General features: G+C 43.1%; 3 protein-coding genes across 17 annotated transcripts in view; 1 reads left to right on the top strand and 2 right to left on the bottom strand.

Annotated features, from left to right (window-relative positions):
• The first annotated feature begins 276 nt into the window (after positions 1-276).
• LOC106574621 (protein unc-50 homolog) lies at positions 277-4,974 on the top strand. The gene is made up of 6 exons (XM_014150605.2): positions 277-413; positions 1,069-1,337; positions 3,120-3,240; positions 3,442-3,581; positions 3,668-3,775; positions 4,516-4,974. Exons 1-6 carry the CDS (start codon positions 295-297, stop codon positions 4,650-4,652), a joined length of 894 nt encoding a protein of 297 aa, XP_014006080.1. The 5' UTR covers positions 277-294; the 3' UTR covers positions 4,653-4,974.
• A 73-nt stretch (positions 4,975-5,047) lies between these two features.
• On the bottom strand, positions 5,048-9,744 carry LOC106574686 (probable uridine nucleosidase 1). The gene is given in 7 exon segments (XM_045696712.1): positions 5,048-6,358; positions 6,659-6,795; positions 6,954-7,065; positions 8,174-8,226; positions 8,229-8,346; positions 8,477-8,679; positions 9,717-9,744. Coding segments are annotated over 7 exon segments (969 nt in total). The 3' UTR covers positions 5,048-6,040.
• Positions 9,745-11,223: 1,479 nt separating this feature from the next.
• Positions 11,224-18,239, bottom strand: part of LOC106574620 (inositol polyphosphate-4-phosphatase type I A-like) — a 48,294-nt gene continuing 41,278 nt past the window's right edge. For 8 of the 15 annotated variants that reach the window (XM_045697776.1, XM_045697782.1, XM_045697786.1 and 5 more), the window contains one exon: positions 16,188-18,030. In XM_045697776.1, the coding sequence (XP_045553732.1) occupies positions 17,850-18,030 (181 nt within the window). In that variant the 3' untranslated portion in view covers positions 16,188-17,849. Of the gene's footprint in view, positions 13,467-16,187; positions 18,031-18,239 lie in introns of those variants that run through there. The other 7 variants (XM_045697785.1, XM_045697783.1, XM_045697784.1 and 4 more) reach the window with 1 other exon arrangement.

The raw sequence follows: 18,239 nt of genomic DNA, 5'->3' as shown, positions 1-18,239 counted from the left end.
TCCACAGGTGTATGTTCATTAATTGTTTATGGTTCATTGAACAAGCATGGGAAACAGTGTTTAAACCCTTTACAATGAAGATCTGTGAAGTTATTTGGATTTTTACGAATTATGTTTGAAAGACAGGGTCCTGAAAAAGGGGCGTTTCTTTTTTTGCTGAGTTTACAAGACCAGGTGTCGCAGGAATGCCAAGAAGATCATCAGGGACCCCTAGCACAGGGGAGTGGTGATATGTTATGATAGATTGTACTACAACAAAGCTTGTTTCATTTCTTTCTGACTACAATTCCCAAGATGCACTGTCGAAGCGCCTCTTGGTCACTTACCGGAAGTTTCTACGTGTTCAGTTGTCCGGAAGAGCTATTTTTTACTGAGGAAAAGGAACTTTCTTCTAAAAATAGGAGGTTCAGTAGGTACGTTTATTCCAACATTCTTATCTCAGTTTGCAATTAAACCATACATTCAGTTGTAGTCTTGTCTAACGTGCTACTAAGGCCAGCAATTCCATGTTCATCAAAGGGTTTATGCCACAGACCTAACGTCAGCTAGCCATAGTTAGCTACTTTGTTTAGTCTAACGTTTGTCTTTTGATACTCGCTGGCACAAATTACTTTAGTTTAAACAATATTGTTGGCACGGAAAACCCCAGTTTGCCAGCTGAAGTTAGCTTTCGAGAGCCATCTAGCTAGCTACTACTAGTCTGCTAGCCTGGCATGTCAACAAAGATCTGAGCACAGTGTATCACACTATCTGTCGTGACTGCTGGAGAGTCTGTTACAGACATATCAGATAGCTAGTAAGATGTCTAAACTAAACTACCGCAGACAGACTGACAGGATGGACAAGGTCATTTAGGAAATAATCAATGTGACTGTTGCAATGACGTAATGTAATTGCATGGTAAAAATATATTGTACAGGTTCTTGGATGTTGACATAAGCTGAGAGTACTGTGTCACCAGGTGAGGCCTTTGCAGGGAGAAAGGGAAGACTGCACCTCCACAGTAAATCAAATTCTGTATATCTATGGCTCTGATTTGGTCATTGGGATGCTTCCTGTGTTTCCCAGCACTATGTTGCCGACCACCTCGCCGCAGAACGGAAGCCTGAGCGCCCGTGATGCGGCACGCCACACAGCGGGCGCCAAGCGCTACAAATACCTGAGGAGGCTGCTGCACTTCAAAGCCATGGACTTTGAGTTTGCCGTGTGGCAGATGCTCTACCTGTTCACCTCCCCACAGAGAGTCTATCGTAACTTCCACTACAGGAAGCAGACCAAGGACCAGTGGGCCAGAGACGACCCTGCCTTCCTGGTGTTACTCAGCATCTGGCTCTGTGGTCAGTATCTTGGGTGTTTTTCACAGCAGTCGATCTATAACAATCACTAACCTTTCTGAACAAGTGTGCTTTATAAAAACAAGGAGTGGGAACTGTGTAGCAATAGTTTGACCACTAAAATAACTTTTTGACCACTAAAATAACTTTTAGCAATTTAAAGTATATAAATGCACAAAGCAACTTTAAAGCATCATATTAAAGCGTTGATTAGAAATGAAGCAGCAACAGAAATCATGAACCAACTCAAAATAGGATGCAATAAGGCTTTCTTGTATCGGATGTAACCATCAATCAAACAGGAATGAATGTATCATTTGGAGTATTAATGCCTGGTTATAGGACCCTCTTTCCATTGACCTGGTCTCATCTCACATGTGATTAAAACAGATCAGAGACATGAAGAGAGTTTGTGATGAGACTGTGCAGTCTCAAGGAAATGTTTTGATGATCAGTTACTCCACATGCTCGGCAGGTAGCCTAGTGGTTAGAGCGTTGGACTAGTAAACGGAAGGTTGCAAGATTGAATCCCCGAGCTGACGAGGTAAAAATCTGTCGTTCTGCCCCTGAAAAAGGCAGTTAACCCACTGTTCTTAGGCCGTCATTGAAAATAAGAATTTGTTCTTAACTGACTTGCCTAGTTAAATAAAGGTACAAATATTTTAAACCCAGAAGAATGACTGAAAGAAATTGATAGTAAGAAGATTGTGGGAGCTGTTTGTTCGACTTATACAGTAAAATAAATAACTGACACACTTTTTTTTACAACGGGTAACTAGCAATAGGCTGGTGCTAAATATCTCAAACGAAAAGCATCATTTTTGGGACAAATCACTCGCTAAACCTCGTTTAGATCGATTATTGATGTGGCTATTGAGCAAGCTGAGGAGACTAAATTGCTGGGTGTCACCCTAGATAGCAAGCTGTCATGGTCAAAACATAGACTAAATGGTTGATTAAATGGGAAGAGGATTGTCCGTAATAGGGCGTTGCCTTTTTGACATCTCAGTCGTCCAGACAGGTCCTACAGGCCTTAGTTTTGCAGCACCTGGACTACTGCCCAGTTGTGTGGTCATGTGCGGCAAAGAAGGACATGAGTAAATTGCATTTGGTCCAGAACAAAGCAGCCCGTATCTCACTTAGATGTACATGGAGGGAAAGTGTCAGTAACATGCAAGTCAGTCTCTCCTTTCTCTCAAAGTTGAGGAAAGATTGACTGCATCACTATTGGTCTTTGTGTGAGATATTGATGTGTTGAAGGTACCAAACTGTCTGTTCAAGCAGTTGGTACACAGTTCAGACACTAACCGGTACAACACAAGACATGCAACCAGAGGTCTCTTCACAGTCCCCAGGTCCAGAACAGAGGCTGGGAAACACAGTATTAAATAGAGCCATGACTACATGGAACTCTCTGCCACCCCAGGTAACTCAAGCTAGAACTAAAACCAGTTTAAAAAAAACAGATCATAGCACACCTTACTGCACAAAGGAGACTGAAGAGAGACAGCCATTTTATATATCTTGTATTGCAACTTGCATTGTACTATGTATTAGACCTAGATATTGTATGTACTGATATGTAGGCTGTGTCATTTTAAATGCATGTATTTCAGTCCTTTACTATGCATTATGTCATGTTTTATGTGGACCCCAGGAAGAGTAGCTGATGGTTTTCCAGCAGCTAATGGGGATCCTAATAAATAACAAATATATTAGAAATTACAATATCTTTCTGCTTTTATCCTGTGGCTGTGACACCTGTCTCTCGTCCTCTGTGTGTAGTGTCCACAGTGGGCTTTGGGCTGGTGCTGGACATGGGCTTTGTGGAGACTCTGAAGCTCCTGCTGTGGGTGGTGTTCATAGACTGCATCGGCGTGGGCCTGCTCATCTCCACACTCATGTGGTGAGTAGAGATTTACAGAAAGAGCTAGATGGACGTAAGGGGTATGGAAGCCTGTGAGGCCAGATGGAGCAAGAAGCATCATATTGTGTGTCTATCTGGTCCCTTCAGATACAGGCTAGAGGTTTGCCTTCGGGCTGTGCAAATGTTTAAATTCTGCTCCTTCCCCATGCTCTAAAGGCCCTTTCCTGTCTGTATCCCCAGGTTCATCACCAATAAGTACCTGCTGAAGCCGCCCAGTAAGGACTATGATGTAGAGTGGGGCTACGCATTCGATGTGCATCTCAATGCCTTCTACCCCCTGCTTGTCATCCTGCACTTCCTACAGCTCTTCTTTATAAACCGTGAGTGTAGACTTGTTATTACACATTTCTAACATGTTAAGGTGTTATTTGTTGTAACCGTGTCTGATCTCTGCTGTTTGTTTCAGATATCGTAGTGATAAACTCAGACTGGTTCCTGGGGTACTTTGTAGGGAACAGTCTGTGGCTGACAGCCATCAGCTACTATCTATACATTACATTCCTGGGATACAACGGTGAGGCCCCCTTTAACAGTTTTATCAAAGATTTTTTAAAGCTAAACCAAGATAGACCACAGCCTGTCGTTTCCAATGGGAACAAATGAGTCATAGTGGCAGAACAAGCAAGGAGGTGGGCATAGTCAAGCACGAGCCAGCGAGATTTTCTTGGCCCATTCTAGCATGCATCTGCCCGTTAGAGAAAACCTACTCTGTTAAGTGCCCATGTGCTATAACTCAATTCGTCTTTGCACTCCTTCTAAACAATGTGTTTTTTTACAACTTTGGCAAAGGGTAAAGTCTACCAGACTTATTCCACTCTGTTCGTAACAGATTCTAGTTTTAGGAACAGAAAACTGTATTGAGATCAAATGTTTCAAAACTTGCAGTATGTCGGTCATCCTTCCTCTGCTGGCCACTGGGCATCATTTTACATTTCATTTAGCAGATGCAATTACAGGGGCCATTGCTTTGCTTAAGGGCATAGACAGATTTTCCCCACCTAATCGGCTCAGGGATTCAAACCAGGACCCTTTCGGTTACTGGCCCAATGCTCTTAACCACTAGGCTACCTGCCGCTGCCATATTTGGTAGTGAGTGGAAATAACAAGCAGATGCTTCACATTTATATATTTGTTCTGTGGTTTTATTCACCTTTAAAGGGATAGTTCACTGGGGGTGAAACCATCAGACCCTGTAACAATGGTTAGGTCTACCAACTGTATATTTACTCCAGTTCCTCTCTCGCTGTCCCTCAGCATTGCCCCAACTGCAGAACACAGTGGTTCTGCTCTACCCCTTCGCCCTGCTAGTTCTCCTCTACATCCTCTCTCTCTCCCTGGGATGGAACTTCACCAAGGGCCTCTGCTGGTTCTACAAGTACCGCGTCCAGTAGACACTCTGGAGTCAGGACCAGAGCCCGCTGACAGTCAGGTGGCTCTGAGGACTCATGGACAATGCTTTCATTCTGGAATGTGATTGGATGGGGTGATGCAGTTTTGTATACTTTGTAAATAATACTTTGACTGTAAGATACACAAATTGTGGATTGTTTTTAAGACTATATCTCGGTTTGTTTTCTTTTTTAATGAGGTGCTGAAAATCTTGTTTATCGAAGAGAAATAGAAGTAAAGAAAAGTGAATTTGTATTTCAATTGGACTAAGGGGCATCTGAGTGTTACATTCCTGAGCACTTTCAATAAAGAGGTTTTACTTCATTAACAGGAAAGAAATGCAATCTAAAACAAGTAACAACCTGGTAACATCACTCATGGACATTTGCTGCTGATATCAGAAAATTAACATTGTAGAATATTTATTTCCTGATAAAGTAAAATGATTGATGGTGATTCAGAACATAATGGCAAGTCAAAACAGACACTAGAGACATATCCACCACCTCAAACTGTCTCCCTCTTATCAAGATCTGTACAAAACTCATTATGAAGAGTGGACATATCCACCACCTCAAACTGTCTCCCTCTTATCAAGATCTGTACGAAACTCATTATGAAGAGTGGACATATCCACCACCTCAAACTGTCTCCCTCTTATCAAGATCTGTACAAAACTCATTATGAAGAGTGGACATATCCACCACCTCAAACTGTCTCCCTCTTATCAAGATCTGTACAAAACTCATTATGAAGAGTGGACATATCCACCACCTCAAACTGTCTCCCTCTTATCAAGATCTGTACAAAACTCATTATGAAGAGTGGACATATCCACCACCTCAAACTGTCTCCCTCTTATCAAGATCTGTACAAAACTCATTATGAAGTGTGGACATATCCACCACCTCAAACTGTCTCCCTCTTATCAAGATCTGTACAAAACTCATTATGAAGAGTGGACATATCCACCACCTGAAACTGTCTCCCTCTTATCAAGATCTGTACAAAACTCATTATGAAGAGTGGACATATCCACCACCTCAAACTGTCTCCCTCTTATCAAGATCTGTACGAAACTCATTATGAAGAGTGGACATATCCACCACCTCAAACTGTCTCCCTCTTATCAAGATCTGTACAAAACTCATTATGAAGAGTGGACATATCCACCACCTCAAACTGTCTCCCTCTTATCAAGATCTGTACAAAACTCATTATGAAGAGTGGACATATCCACCACCTCAAACTGTCTCCCTCTTATCAAGATCTGTACGAAACTCATTATGAAGAGTGGAATTTTGGAGCCCCCCCCTATAATTTTGTAAAAATAAACAATTGAAAGCAATATGGGACAGCGGTATAGGTGTAGTTCCCAGCCCAGCGCTTATTACTTCAGGGAGTCCATGAAGCTCTCCAGGTCCACTGTCCTCATGATGACAACCTGGTGCTCCTTCTCCAGGACTCCCAGCTTGTCCAGGACCATCATGCCCCGGGTGTAGGTCCCCTGGAGCTCCACGGTAACCGCCACCCACACGAAACCATCATCGATGGCCGCGTACGAGTCGCACGACAAGAAACCCGGGCCAGCCGTCATCTCCCGTTGGTAGCGAGCGCAAGTGGCCACGGTGTCCATGGTGTGTTTGAAGATGCTCTTCATGAAGCGGGCCTTGTCTGAGTCCTGGGCCAGCCAGTTGTCACAGAACGACTGCAGGGTGCAGATTAGAGATGGATGGGACAAGTGGGTTTGGAGAAAAGACAAATCAATTTGCTCAAACAAAATGTATGTAAAATATTTGTAAAAAGACTGCAGGAGATATTTTGATAGTAATGAATTGTCTATAAGCCAGTGGATGCATCTCAATAATTGAAAGAGGCCCTCTCTCCTTGTCTCATTTCCTCCCATCTGTTCTGATGTGAGAGCTGGACCAGTGTTTACAATAAGCCTGGTAGTGTGTGAGCCTTTATTTAGTCTGTATAGGTAGATGACCAGTACCTGTGCTCTTACCCATGGTAGATTGTTCTCACAGCAGAACTCCCAGGTAGCGATGTAGGTTGGACAGAAGAAGCGGTTCAGGACGATGTAAGCAGCCTCCGGGTCGGCAGCAAAGTTGAACTCTGCACACACTGTGGTGTTCCCCCTCGCTGCAAACACAATATCCAAGAAACAAATACGTTATTATTAGGTCATTATTATTTATATAATTTCATAGCATCCTACCAGGTCAATTGACTGTATGACAAGGTATGTTGATAACAAGTCACTAGGCCTATGTAAATGGCATTATAGACATAAAGCCCTTAGTCAGTGTTGCCTCCCATGATGAAGAGACCTTTGAGTTTCTGAGGGAGGGTGGGGTCAATCTTCACTGCAAGGGCCAGGTTGGTCAACGGGGCCAGAGCTACCAGGCACACCTAGACAGAGAAACAACACTGAGTCAATCCAGACATCTACTATGAAGAAGAAACAAATACCCTTAACGTCTTGGCAACGAAGCACTAGACCTTCTTGTTATAAACTGGTGCTGAACATCTCAAACTAAGAGCATTGTGTTTGGTACAAATCATTAAGTTCTAGACCTCAGCGGAATCTGGTAATGAATGGTGTGGCTGTTGAACAAGTTGAGGAGACTAAATTACTTGGCGTTACCTTTGATTGTAAACTGTCATGGTCAAAACCTATAGATTCAAAGATGGGGAGAGGTCTGTCCATAATAAAGAGATGCTCTGCTTTTTTGACACCACTCCAAAAAGCAAGTTCTGCAGGCTCTAGTTTTGTCTAATCTTGATTATTGTCCTGCCATGTGGTCCAGTGCTGCAAGGAAAGACCTAGTTAAGCTGCAGCTGGCCCAGAACAGAGAAGCACGTCTTGCTCTTCATTGTAATCAGAGGGATAATATTAATACTGTGCATGCCAGTCTCTCTTGGCTAAGAGTTGAGGAGAGACTGACTGCATCACTTCTTTTTAAGAAACATGAATGCGTTGAAAATGGTTTGCATAGTCAACTTACTCACAGCTCTGACACACACACTTATCCCACCAGACATGCCACCAGGGGTCTTTTCATAGTCCCCAAATCCAGAACAAAAAATAAAAAATAAAAACACAGTATTATATAGAGCCATTATTGCATGGAACTTCCATCTCATATTGCTCAAATAAACAGCAAACTTGGTTTCAAAAAACAGATAAAGCAACACCTCACAGCACAACGCCTCTCCCCTATTTGACCTAGATAGTTTGTGTCTATGCATTGATATGTAGGCTACGTGTGCCTTTTTAAAAATGTATGTAGTTCTGTCCTTGAGCTGTTCTTGTCTAATGATGTTCTGTATTATGTAATGTTTCATGTTTTGTGTGGACCCCAGGAAGAGTAGCTGCTGCTTTTGCAACAGCTAATGGGGATCCTAATAAAATACCTTCTTGTTTGGATTCCAAGCCCCAATGCAAAGACATTTCTCATAGATCTAGGGGTGCTGGGGTTTGGTTTTAGCTTAAGAACCTAACCCTTTTGTTACCGACCTCTCCAGGGTTCTCATTGACCAGCCTGATGATGGCTTCCACAGCCCCTTCCACAGCTCCAGGCTTGGGGCATCTAGGTCAGGGGTGTCCCCCAGCCCATCCTGCCCGTGGAAGGAGCCTGCCGACAGGGGGTGGCCCATCAGAGGCTCCGCAGCTCCACCGAACACTGGGATCTAACGCAACACAGCAGATATAATACACACTGATATTAGTCTATAAAAGAGCATAAGCTTACCACCAAAATTGTATCATCGTTACAAATCAAATCGTTGTTTAATGAAGTGAGCAGTGTTTCCGCCAGGCCTACCTCAAGTCTCTGCAGACCTTGAGGACGCGCAGTGTGTTCCTGCAGGAGTTTTCCAGGGAGGTGTTGCCGCTTACGCAGGTGATCCCCAGGACCTCCACGTTGGGGGCTGCGAGAGCCATCATGATGGCCTGAGCGTCATCCACCCCCGTGTCCACGTCAAGCACCAGTTTCTTCTCGGACCTCCTTGGATCCTTGAACGCTTAGAGGTGCATTCAACGACATATTCACAACAGCAGTAACATTAAATGGGACATTACGCTCCAAAATCTAAGATTGTCGACAATTTCTTTACCCGCAAGATTGTGCTTGACGATAGTTTGACTGTCGTTGCGGACGCGTCTTTGAAAGACTAAAGCATGTCTGCTACACCTTGTCATGCACCTTTATATCGGAATGAATGGGAGAAGACACACCGTATAGGAATTGAATCAGAAGTTAATCAGGCTGAGTAGAGCAGCCGTAAAGAATATCCGATATTGCCTATATGGAAACCCCATGTGTACGTAACGTAGGTGGATAACCAGAGTTTGCCGGCCTGTCACAGGTCAAAAGGTTGGTGAACTGTAGCCTGTTATTACCAAGCTGATTACCACTGGAGTCTACGTAGCGAACCGGAGTGTAAGCTCGCGAGACTTCCGGGCGGTTGTTCGAAGGTCAGGTAAAAAAATAATAAACCACCAGCCCTACACCGCTGTATGTGAGGGTGTAACATCCCCAACGTTGTGGCAACGTAATGGCAATGCTCCGCCCTTAACATAATATCCCGTATTATGTCAGAAATAGTAACCAGATCCAGGCCGTCTTTTTCCTGCCTGTTCTCTTAGCTTTGTGTCAGTGTCCATCACCATTCGAATCCCTTTGGGTCACCTCTTGTTTCTTTCGCTCACCATTTTGGAGGACAGTTCATTGTTGCTGCAATGTTGTGAATGTCCTTCGGTAGGATGACTTTTCCAGTTACTTTAGTGAGCTCTTCGATCACCAGTCTTTTGTTGCCATCGTACTTTGTCAGTAATAAGGAACACATGGCGCGTTCAGCCAGGCTTAGTTGTCTCCTCTCGGGGTATTTCTTGAATGCAGCCTGTACAAGAACATTAATTTATATACATTTATGAACAACCGTCAACCAGTAATTGTTATGTGATAGTCCTACTGTATTTTATCATAACAGTAAGACTATAAAATGCATCATAGTATTGCCATCTGGAATTGAACCATTATGTTGACCACTCAACTCACTGACTTCACGGTTGTGTATTTTGACCATTTCCTTTACAACTAATCTCTCTCCATCCTCTGTAGTTTTGACTTTGATTAAAGCTGGGCATCCAACCCTGCAGGTACTGTAGAGACAATTAATCTAATTTAACATTGTCGAACAATGTAAAACGAAATACATTTCTAATTAAAAATTGTTTTTTATACTGTCCCCACTACAAAAACAATAATATGCTCTCTTGTCCTGGAAAACATTGCATTGAAATACTCTTGTGACGGACGGTGGCTGCAAAACCAGTGCCCCTTGTCAGGAGATCTAGCAGATATGTAGGCTACATGACCATGGATACAAGCAAAAAAAGTCATCTAGAAATGGTAGTTAGCTACCTCGTTTTCAACGCACTCCTTTAGAATGTGATAAGAAATGTCTGCCAACGTGTATAGAAGTCAGATGTATGTTCATGTACTTCAACTCAGGATTGTAATGGTGCCTTGGATTTAATCTTTTGACGTTTTCACTTGTTCTTGCGTCGCGGCGGTAAAACTGGACACAATTCTCATTTTCGAATGCGGTGACCGCATTATTAAAGTCTGTATAATTTGAGTATGTCGACCCAACATTAAAGAAGCCATTCCTCTGCGCGAAAGAGACGTCCTTTCACGGGTCCGCAGCCACTACTGTCGAGTTCTTCTTATTCCCCCCTTTTTGTTCGTTCTTTAGTGTGCAAACCAGATGTTGAGTGCATTACTGCCACCGTCTGGACTGGAGTGTGATTGAGAGTAATAGACCACATGACTGCTTATATCTGCCAAGGTCGTATTCTAAGCACACTGTAGTTCTCCAAAACCTTTTCCTAACGCAGTCAAATGTATTAAAATACCAATCTTTGGACGTATCCTGAACAGTGGAAGAAAATATGATCTATATATTCCAAAGATGTTTTAATAAAAAAAAAAAGTCCAATATTAATGATCAAATAAAAAGAATACAGGGTTACAAATGGGGCTAAAGGCTGAGTAGATTTGCATTCACTGTGCGTGACCACTACGGGCCTGACAGTTGTCCAAGAAATTCGACCAGCACTCCTTTGTAAAAAGAGAAGTGAAAAATAAACCCAATTACTTCCACCTCTGGAAATGAGACGCTGATCTCCATAGTGTGCCGTATGCCAATGGTGCTGCCATTGTCTTCAAGCCGCACTTTATTTTAGGAATCAAAATGTGTTGAACCGTGTTTCTTTCTAGTTGTGACTATGAGTACGTCTTTGGATCGCTCCACAGACATAACTGGCTTCATATCTCTACAGCTTTGCTACTGTATAACAAGTGGCATCTTGCAGAGAACAAAAAAAATAAATCCTAGTAGCCAGACAAGGTCTTTTGTTTTACTGTGACCTGGCTGGATGACATTTCACTCTAGCTAGAGTCACCCAGATAAGATTCTGGAATAGAATGAATTGTAATAAGAACAGAACATTCCAACACCCTGATGTAAACTTTCAAGTCTTCCATTACAAAGACAAAACGATGACGTTGAACATTCTTTTATTAGCGTCAGATATTGATGAAAGCTTCATCTAAAGCAACAGTCAGGCCTATACAGATATCCTCTTTGTGCAGGATACAAGATATGCGCTCATTACAATAGAAAGAAATACAAATCCAATCCCAACGCTTGAATTATACCCTATAGTATAGTACATAAATGCAAAATAAAGTCTGCAGATAGCAAAATATGTTTCCAATAATACTAAAAATATTTATTAACATTAAAGACACTACAGTAAACACACTAAATGTACACAAACTGCATCTCACAGTTGAGTTTGTGTGTAAATCCTGTCGTGTGCAGTACAGAGGTGCCTGTTGAAAAGCAAACATATGTGAAGCTTTGATACATACACACACGACTCATTTGTCAGATCAAGTCTCCTCTGGCTCAAATGTGTATCAAATTGCAATCTCATTAAATGTTGCAAAAAAGGAAGTCGACATTGCCGCTCGTGGTGAAAATAGACTTGACAAATGTTGTTGAGCAGCACAGTTTCAGATTAACGTACAATGTAACTCCCATACCGATAACAATTTTACTGACTATTTATTTTTACCCTGGTCAACAACGCCTACCAACAAGACAATCCTAAAATAACAGTGCAACAAATGCAGAAAATGATCTGAAAGAAAAGTGCTTCTTGGGTGTTTAAATGGTTTACTACTGGTCTTTACATGGTTCAATACTAGAACAGAAAATAATCTAAACAATTTCCTTTACAAGCCAATGTTACATAATGTATTATGTTTCATTTGCTACCCTCAAACCCAACTTTTTCCAGAAATTAACTTGGTAAAAGAGGGAAGTGGATCTTTCTAGAACATTCATAGCTTTTTCATATTCCTCTTTAAGTCTTAAAGGAATAGTTCAGGATTTTGGCAATGAGGCCCTCTTTGTGCTAAGCTAGTTAGAGGTAGTTTCGCAAGCCAATGCTAACTTCACCCGACTCCCGGGTGAACTCGTGCCAAAATCCCAAACTATCCCTTTAAGACAGTGCTAAGACTTCAGTGAGCTGCCAGATAATGCCACACAGCTAAATCCATTCACAATCACAACCCTTCATTTGGCAAAGAAGTTGAACGCAGGCGTTACAGATATGAAATAGGAAACAGTACATGGGTGAGGTACGCATCAGACACTGAAAGCTCTGGTTGGTCTTGGGTTGCCATTGCAGTCTGTGGGACATCTCTCTACAGGGTTTCTTAAACTATGGGTCGGGTTCCAAAGTGGGCCCTGGGCATGCAAAAGGTGGGTCGTGAGTTATGAGAATACATCTCTAATCACGCACTATTTCGTCTTCCTTTGGGTCGCTGGTGAACCATTTGGGTCACAGGAGGATGGTCAATTTCTTATTTAGTTCTGGAGCTGAAAACGTTGAAAGAACCCCTGCTCTACAGGATTAGAGTACTGCTAAAGCCACGTGGGGAAGGAATCCTTCATCAAGTCCATCAGACTGGCTTGACCTCCACAATGTGTAGTCCATACGTAAAACACTCCCTAAATGAGAACTCTGAAATGCATAGGCTCTGGCCAATGACGCCAACCAAATGTACGAATCCCAGTTTACATGTTAACTATGGGTTGAGAGACAACTTTGAACATAGTCAGCATGAAGTAGCATTGTCCTAGGATGAACCTTTGGTGACCTATAGATTGCCTGAGGCTCTGAAAAGAAATAAAAGTCCTCACTGTGTATAGCGGTAAAGAATCAGTGACTGTCTTTTCAGGGAAAAGACCTCCTTGCTGTATCTTGACTAACCTAAAAACGTGATGTAACCAGACAGTGTAGTTACTAGTCCCACCTGACTTATCTACAACTTCAGAACAATCTAGAAAAGGTATGCATGTGTGGTCTGAATAAATTGTATATCGTTTCTCAACCAGTAGTGGTTTGACATTTTCCCCATTCCATAGTTTCTGATATTCGTCTTTGAAATGGAAAATATGCATCGATTCAGTGCACAGCTATTTACCACAGGACTTCCCCAACTACCGTAGGTTGAAGACCATCTAACCAATGATTCATTTTTTTATGCTGCCGTTGTCGTTGCTGTCCCCATTACAATAGAGTAGATTATGATCCAAATCAAGTCTCAACCTTCCCAAACGTTCCGTCGGGGGGCCTGTAATGTTTGGGGAAGGCCTTGAGCTGCAGACAGTTAAAAGCATACTTGCGACATCCCACGTTCTTCATGGTATTCTCCCGTCTGCAGCCCTCACTGGGAAAAAGGAGGGAGGGAGGGAGGGCAAGCACAGATAGAGAGGATGACAGCAAAGTGAAGAAAACAAAACAAAAAAGGGCTCGTGTTAAAAGACAATGAGGAACCCAAAAACCAACCAAAACATTGACGCCACTGTCAAAGAAACATGGAGCCAACAGCTAAAGCAGACGGTCGGACGGATTGTCCCGGGAAATATCGGGATGTTGTTGGAGGGAGGGTACAGAACACTAATACTGTGTACAGAAGACGTGCTTTCTAGGTAGAGTTACGAGCACCCCAGATAAAGTGAAACAAGAGCAATAAACGCACACACTTAAAAGTTCTACATTCTAATTTCAATGCAACAGTTCCATTCCAGGGAAAACAGAGAACTGCACTATTCAAATACTCTATAGTGAAGTATACACCTTCTCCTCTGATACATTTGGCATGACGTTTGTTATATAACAACATTAAAGCTGATTCTTTGGGCTGCTGACTAAGTGACTGCTATTGCACTTTCCAGAGAGAAGCATTCGAGAGAAATGGAGAAAAGTATACTATTTCAGAGAGAAGCATTCGAGAGAAAGGGAGAAAAGTATACTATTTCAGAGAGAAGCATTCGAGAGAAAGGGAGAAAAGTATACTATTTCAGAGAGAAGCATTCGAGAGAAAGGGAGAAAAGTATACTATTTCAGAGAGAAGCATTCGAGAGAAAGGGAGAAAAGTATACTATTTCAGAGAGAAGCATTCGAGAGAAATGGAGAAAAGTATACTATTTCAGAGTGAAGCATTCGAGAGAAAGGGAGAAAAGTATACTATTTCAGAGAGAAGCCGAGAGAAAGGGAGAAAAGTATACTATTTCAGAGAGAAGCATTCGAGAGAAATGGAGAAAAGTATACTATTTCAGAGAGAAGCCGAGAGAAAGGGAGAAAAGTATACTATTTCAGAGAGAAAGGGAGAAAAGTATACTATTTCAGAGAGAAAGGGAGAAAAGTATACTATTTCAGAGAGAAGCATTCGAGAGAAAGGGAGAAAAGTATACTATTTCAGAGAGAAAGGGAGAAAAGTATACTATTTCAGAGAGAAAGGGAGAAAAGTATACTATTTCAGAGAGAAGCATTCGAGAGAAAGGGAGAAAAGTATACTATTTCTGAGCATATTCATAAATGGTTATCCAAGCAATCCTGATATTGGGTTGGAACTTGGCAAAGTACCAGACAAGGGTTAATACAAAGATATCTGGAACAGCAACTACAATGTCTCCCTCTCATTATCAAGTGACACCTGCATGACGATGATGTAATCACATCAAACTCTCCATAAGATCACATATATTTATCAAACATGAGCATTTAGACAAGCATGAAAATATAATGCAACACAATATAAATATATTCTCTATAGTCAAAAGCGCTAAGGAATTCAAGAGAAACAGAAAAATAACACTTGAGAATTGAGTCAGGAACTTGGTTTTAGTTGGAATATTCCTGGATTTAGCATCACTACAACATGTTTAACACAGTGGGTTTCTTCATCGGAATTAAATACACCAGCAGAAAAAACTGTCACCAGCACATTCTGCAGTTCTCTACAATTTTAGAATGGTCTCCTAATTGCGTGTATCCCCAGAACGGAGCAATCCAACTCTTTTCATAGGACCTCCTGGTTGACAAGCATCTGTAGTATCATTACCAACCAGCAGGCAGAGCTATTTCACATTTGGTTGAGGCAAACTCCATCCTAATATTGTACATACTGGGTTTCCCTCCTAAATGGCACCCTATTCCCTATATAGTACACTACTTTGACCAGGGCCTATAGTGCTCTGGTCAAAATTAGAGCCCTATGTAGGGAATATTGTGCCATTTTGGACAGAACTTGGGTGCTGCTCTAATGGAGCACATTTTCCCCTGGCCGCCCCTCAGCTCTCTCCCCTGGCCGCCCCTCAGCTCTCTCCCCTGGCCGCCCCTCAGCTCCCTCCCCTGGCCGCCCCTCAGCTCTCTCCCCTGGCCGCCCCTCAGCTCTCTCCCCTGGCCGCCCCTCAGCTCTCTCCCCTGGCCGCCCCTCAGCTCTCTCCCCTGGCCGCCCCTCAGCTCTCTCCCCTGGCCGCCCCTCAGCTCTCTCCCCTGGCCGCCCCTCAGCTCTCTCCCCTGGCCGCCCCTCAGCTCTCTCCCCTGGCCACCCCTCAGCTCTCTCCCCTGGCCGCCCCTCAGCTCTCTCCCCTGGCTCCCCCTGGCTCCTCTCAGCTCTCTCCCCTGGCTCCTCTCAGCTCTCTCCCCTGGCTGACAGATGGTGTTTATGGGACAATAGAGGTAGTTCTACACCAGCATACTTATCAATAGATGATCTGATTTTATACATTTCTATTATTTACAATATTGATATACAAGATTGAAAAAGTAAATACTGTGGAATACTGAGAAAGAAATACTGCATGTACTTACGTATTTGTCGATAATGTAAAACAGTAACATTGCACAAAATCGGCAAAAAAAAACCTAAAAAAAACCCTCTGAATATTCAAAGCCAAACCATTGAACTAACCTAAATACACTATTAAACCCAGCCTAGCTCTCATACCAGTCACACAGGTGAGAGAGGCCTAACAAGCTCGCATATAGCTCAACCAACCATGACAAAAGAATCCTTCCAGTTTTCCATTGTGGGGGTCTAGGAGTTGGAAATGGGGGGTGGAGTGGATGTAAGACAAGCGTGACAATCTCACAGAGGAGGCTATTTTGGGACGGATGGTCCATTTCTTTAGTAGGTCACTTTAGATTGGATTGAGTGTGGCCGTCTTGGGACGTAACACAGCACTGAAGACAGGTATTATACTGATTAAAATGGAGAGAGGCTATGGGGCTGGAAAACGATAATATATTAATGAGTGCATATACCATTAGATGGCTAATCATGTTTTTATGGGACTAGATAGCAACTACTGTATATGGACTCTCTCGGGCAGAGACCAGGAAGTCCAGAGTGCAAGGCTTGGAAGTAACCCAAAGAGTCTGCTATCAAATCTCCCTTTCTAGGGCGCTTCTCTGTGGAAGCGGGATGGATTTGGGCTGCTGGGAGATCTGGAAGTAACACTTTGACCTGGAATAAAGATCCAAGACCTGTATCTACTATCTGAGACCTGGCTAAAACATTTGGCACAACAAGCATGGGCTGTGTCTCAAATCATCCCCTATATTTAGTGCACTACTGGTCAGAGGTAGTGCATCATTTGGTGGTAGGGAGCCATGAGGTTTGCCCATGTACATTCTCTTCTCTGTCATTTCCCTAGAACTGCAACCCTTATAGGTTCTCAAACAAAGAACCAATTCAAAAACACAAACTCTATAGTAAATAGGAAACTTGGTACAGACATGAAATCTGATATCAACTCAAAAATAAATACTTCGGAAAAACTACACTGCATAATCAAACAAGCCAACAAAGCTCCCCTGAAATATCATACATTCCCAGATTTAGTCAATTCAAATTGCTCCGACCAAGATGAAACTGTATCAATTGGCAAGACAAGCTAACAACCTTCATTAAGATGACAACGTTGATAAAAAAGTGCATTGGTTTAAAGTGAAAGCGGACACAAGTCTCTCCTGCTGTAAGAGTAGGAAGGCCTGAGGAACAACAACAAAATGGCCGCCAGATCAAGACAACATCAGCTTGATATTGCATGGCCAAGCCATCCCTTGGCTTATGCTGTATGCAAACCTTATGGAAGACGTAAACGTCAAGCAAGCCAGAACATTTGCATGACTGAAAATAAGCTCTGTGCAAAACCAAAGGATCCATGACATCATATTATCATGGTTATAATCATGTCATGAGCTGGGAAGCTGCATTATAAATACTCAAGGACAACTGGGACAAAACTTCCATTAAATTCAGCTAAAACTTCTTACCGGCTATATTTCACAAAGTTTCTCTCCATACTCTGTATTTGATTGTTGTAAAACAATGGGTGTTAAACTGAGTAATATGTCAGAACACTGACAGTAACAGTCTCATACAGTACGGCACATAGACCTTTAGACCAGCCTCCTGCTCTGACTGGATTGGTTAGGACAGAGAGCAGGGCGGGAGGAGTGCTGGCTGCCCATTGGGTGGAACAGCTGGCAGTTTAGCCGAGTGACGCACATAAAGTCCAGTCAGGTACACACAGTCTGCCCTCGACCAATCAGAGGGTTCTCCCGGCTGAGCTCCAGACAGACTGATATAGAGCGACTGACTGACTCCCTGTCTTCCTCCTTGACTGACAAACTAACTTTTTGCCTTTCTTCCTGACCGACTGACTGACTGACTGATGGACACACTGGGGGGAACGGGCAGAGAGAAGAGGTGAGTAGAGGTTGAGAGTAGGTGGGGCTGGGTGGCAGAGGGGCTGTGCCTTCAGCTGCAGCGGAGCTTGGCCAGGAAGTAGGCGACGCTGAGGAACAGCCAGACGACCAGCAGGTTGGGGCTGAGGGCCAGCAGGGGCAGGGAGTACAGCAGGCTGGGGTCCAGCCTGAAATCACGCACAGGCAACAGGCCACTCAGGTTCTTCTGGGTGACCCCCTCCCTGGTCCCAATGCTGCGGAGAGGGGGAGGGAGGGAGGAGAAGCCAGGGCCAAAAAGTACAGGTGGCATGGATGGATAGATGGACACGTGCATTGGGACAGGGATGAAGTGGCCAATAAGAGTGGAGGAGACGGTAATACACGATATGAATGATATGTGGTGGCCATGATCAGCCGTGGATAACAAAGAGAGATACCAGTGATGGTGCAGGTGGGGTGTGAT

Source organism: Salmo salar, chromosome ssa16 (assembly GCF_905237065.1).
Source record: "Salmo salar chromosome ssa16, Ssal_v3.1, whole genome shotgun sequence".
Taxonomy (NCBI): domain Eukaryota; kingdom Metazoa; phylum Chordata; class Actinopteri; order Salmoniformes; family Salmonidae; genus Salmo; species Salmo salar.
Note: the sequence above shows the minus strand (reverse complement) of the source record. Positions and strands in the feature narration are given on the sequence as shown.

Bases quoted from the DNA above. Each gene is read 5' to 3' on its own strand.
- LOC106574621 (XM_014150605.2), top strand. From the start codon at position 295: ATGCACTGTCGAAGCGCCTCTTGGTCACTTACCGGAAGTTTCTACGTG. The intron at 414-1,068 runs GTACGTTTATTC...TGTGTTTCCCAG, and splicing joins AAAAATAGGAGGTTCAGTAG to CACTATGTTGCCGACCACCT. The intron at 3,582-3,667 runs GTGAGTGTAGAC...TGTTTGTTTCAG, and splicing joins ACAGCTCTTCTTTATAAACC to ATATCGTAGTGATAAACTCA.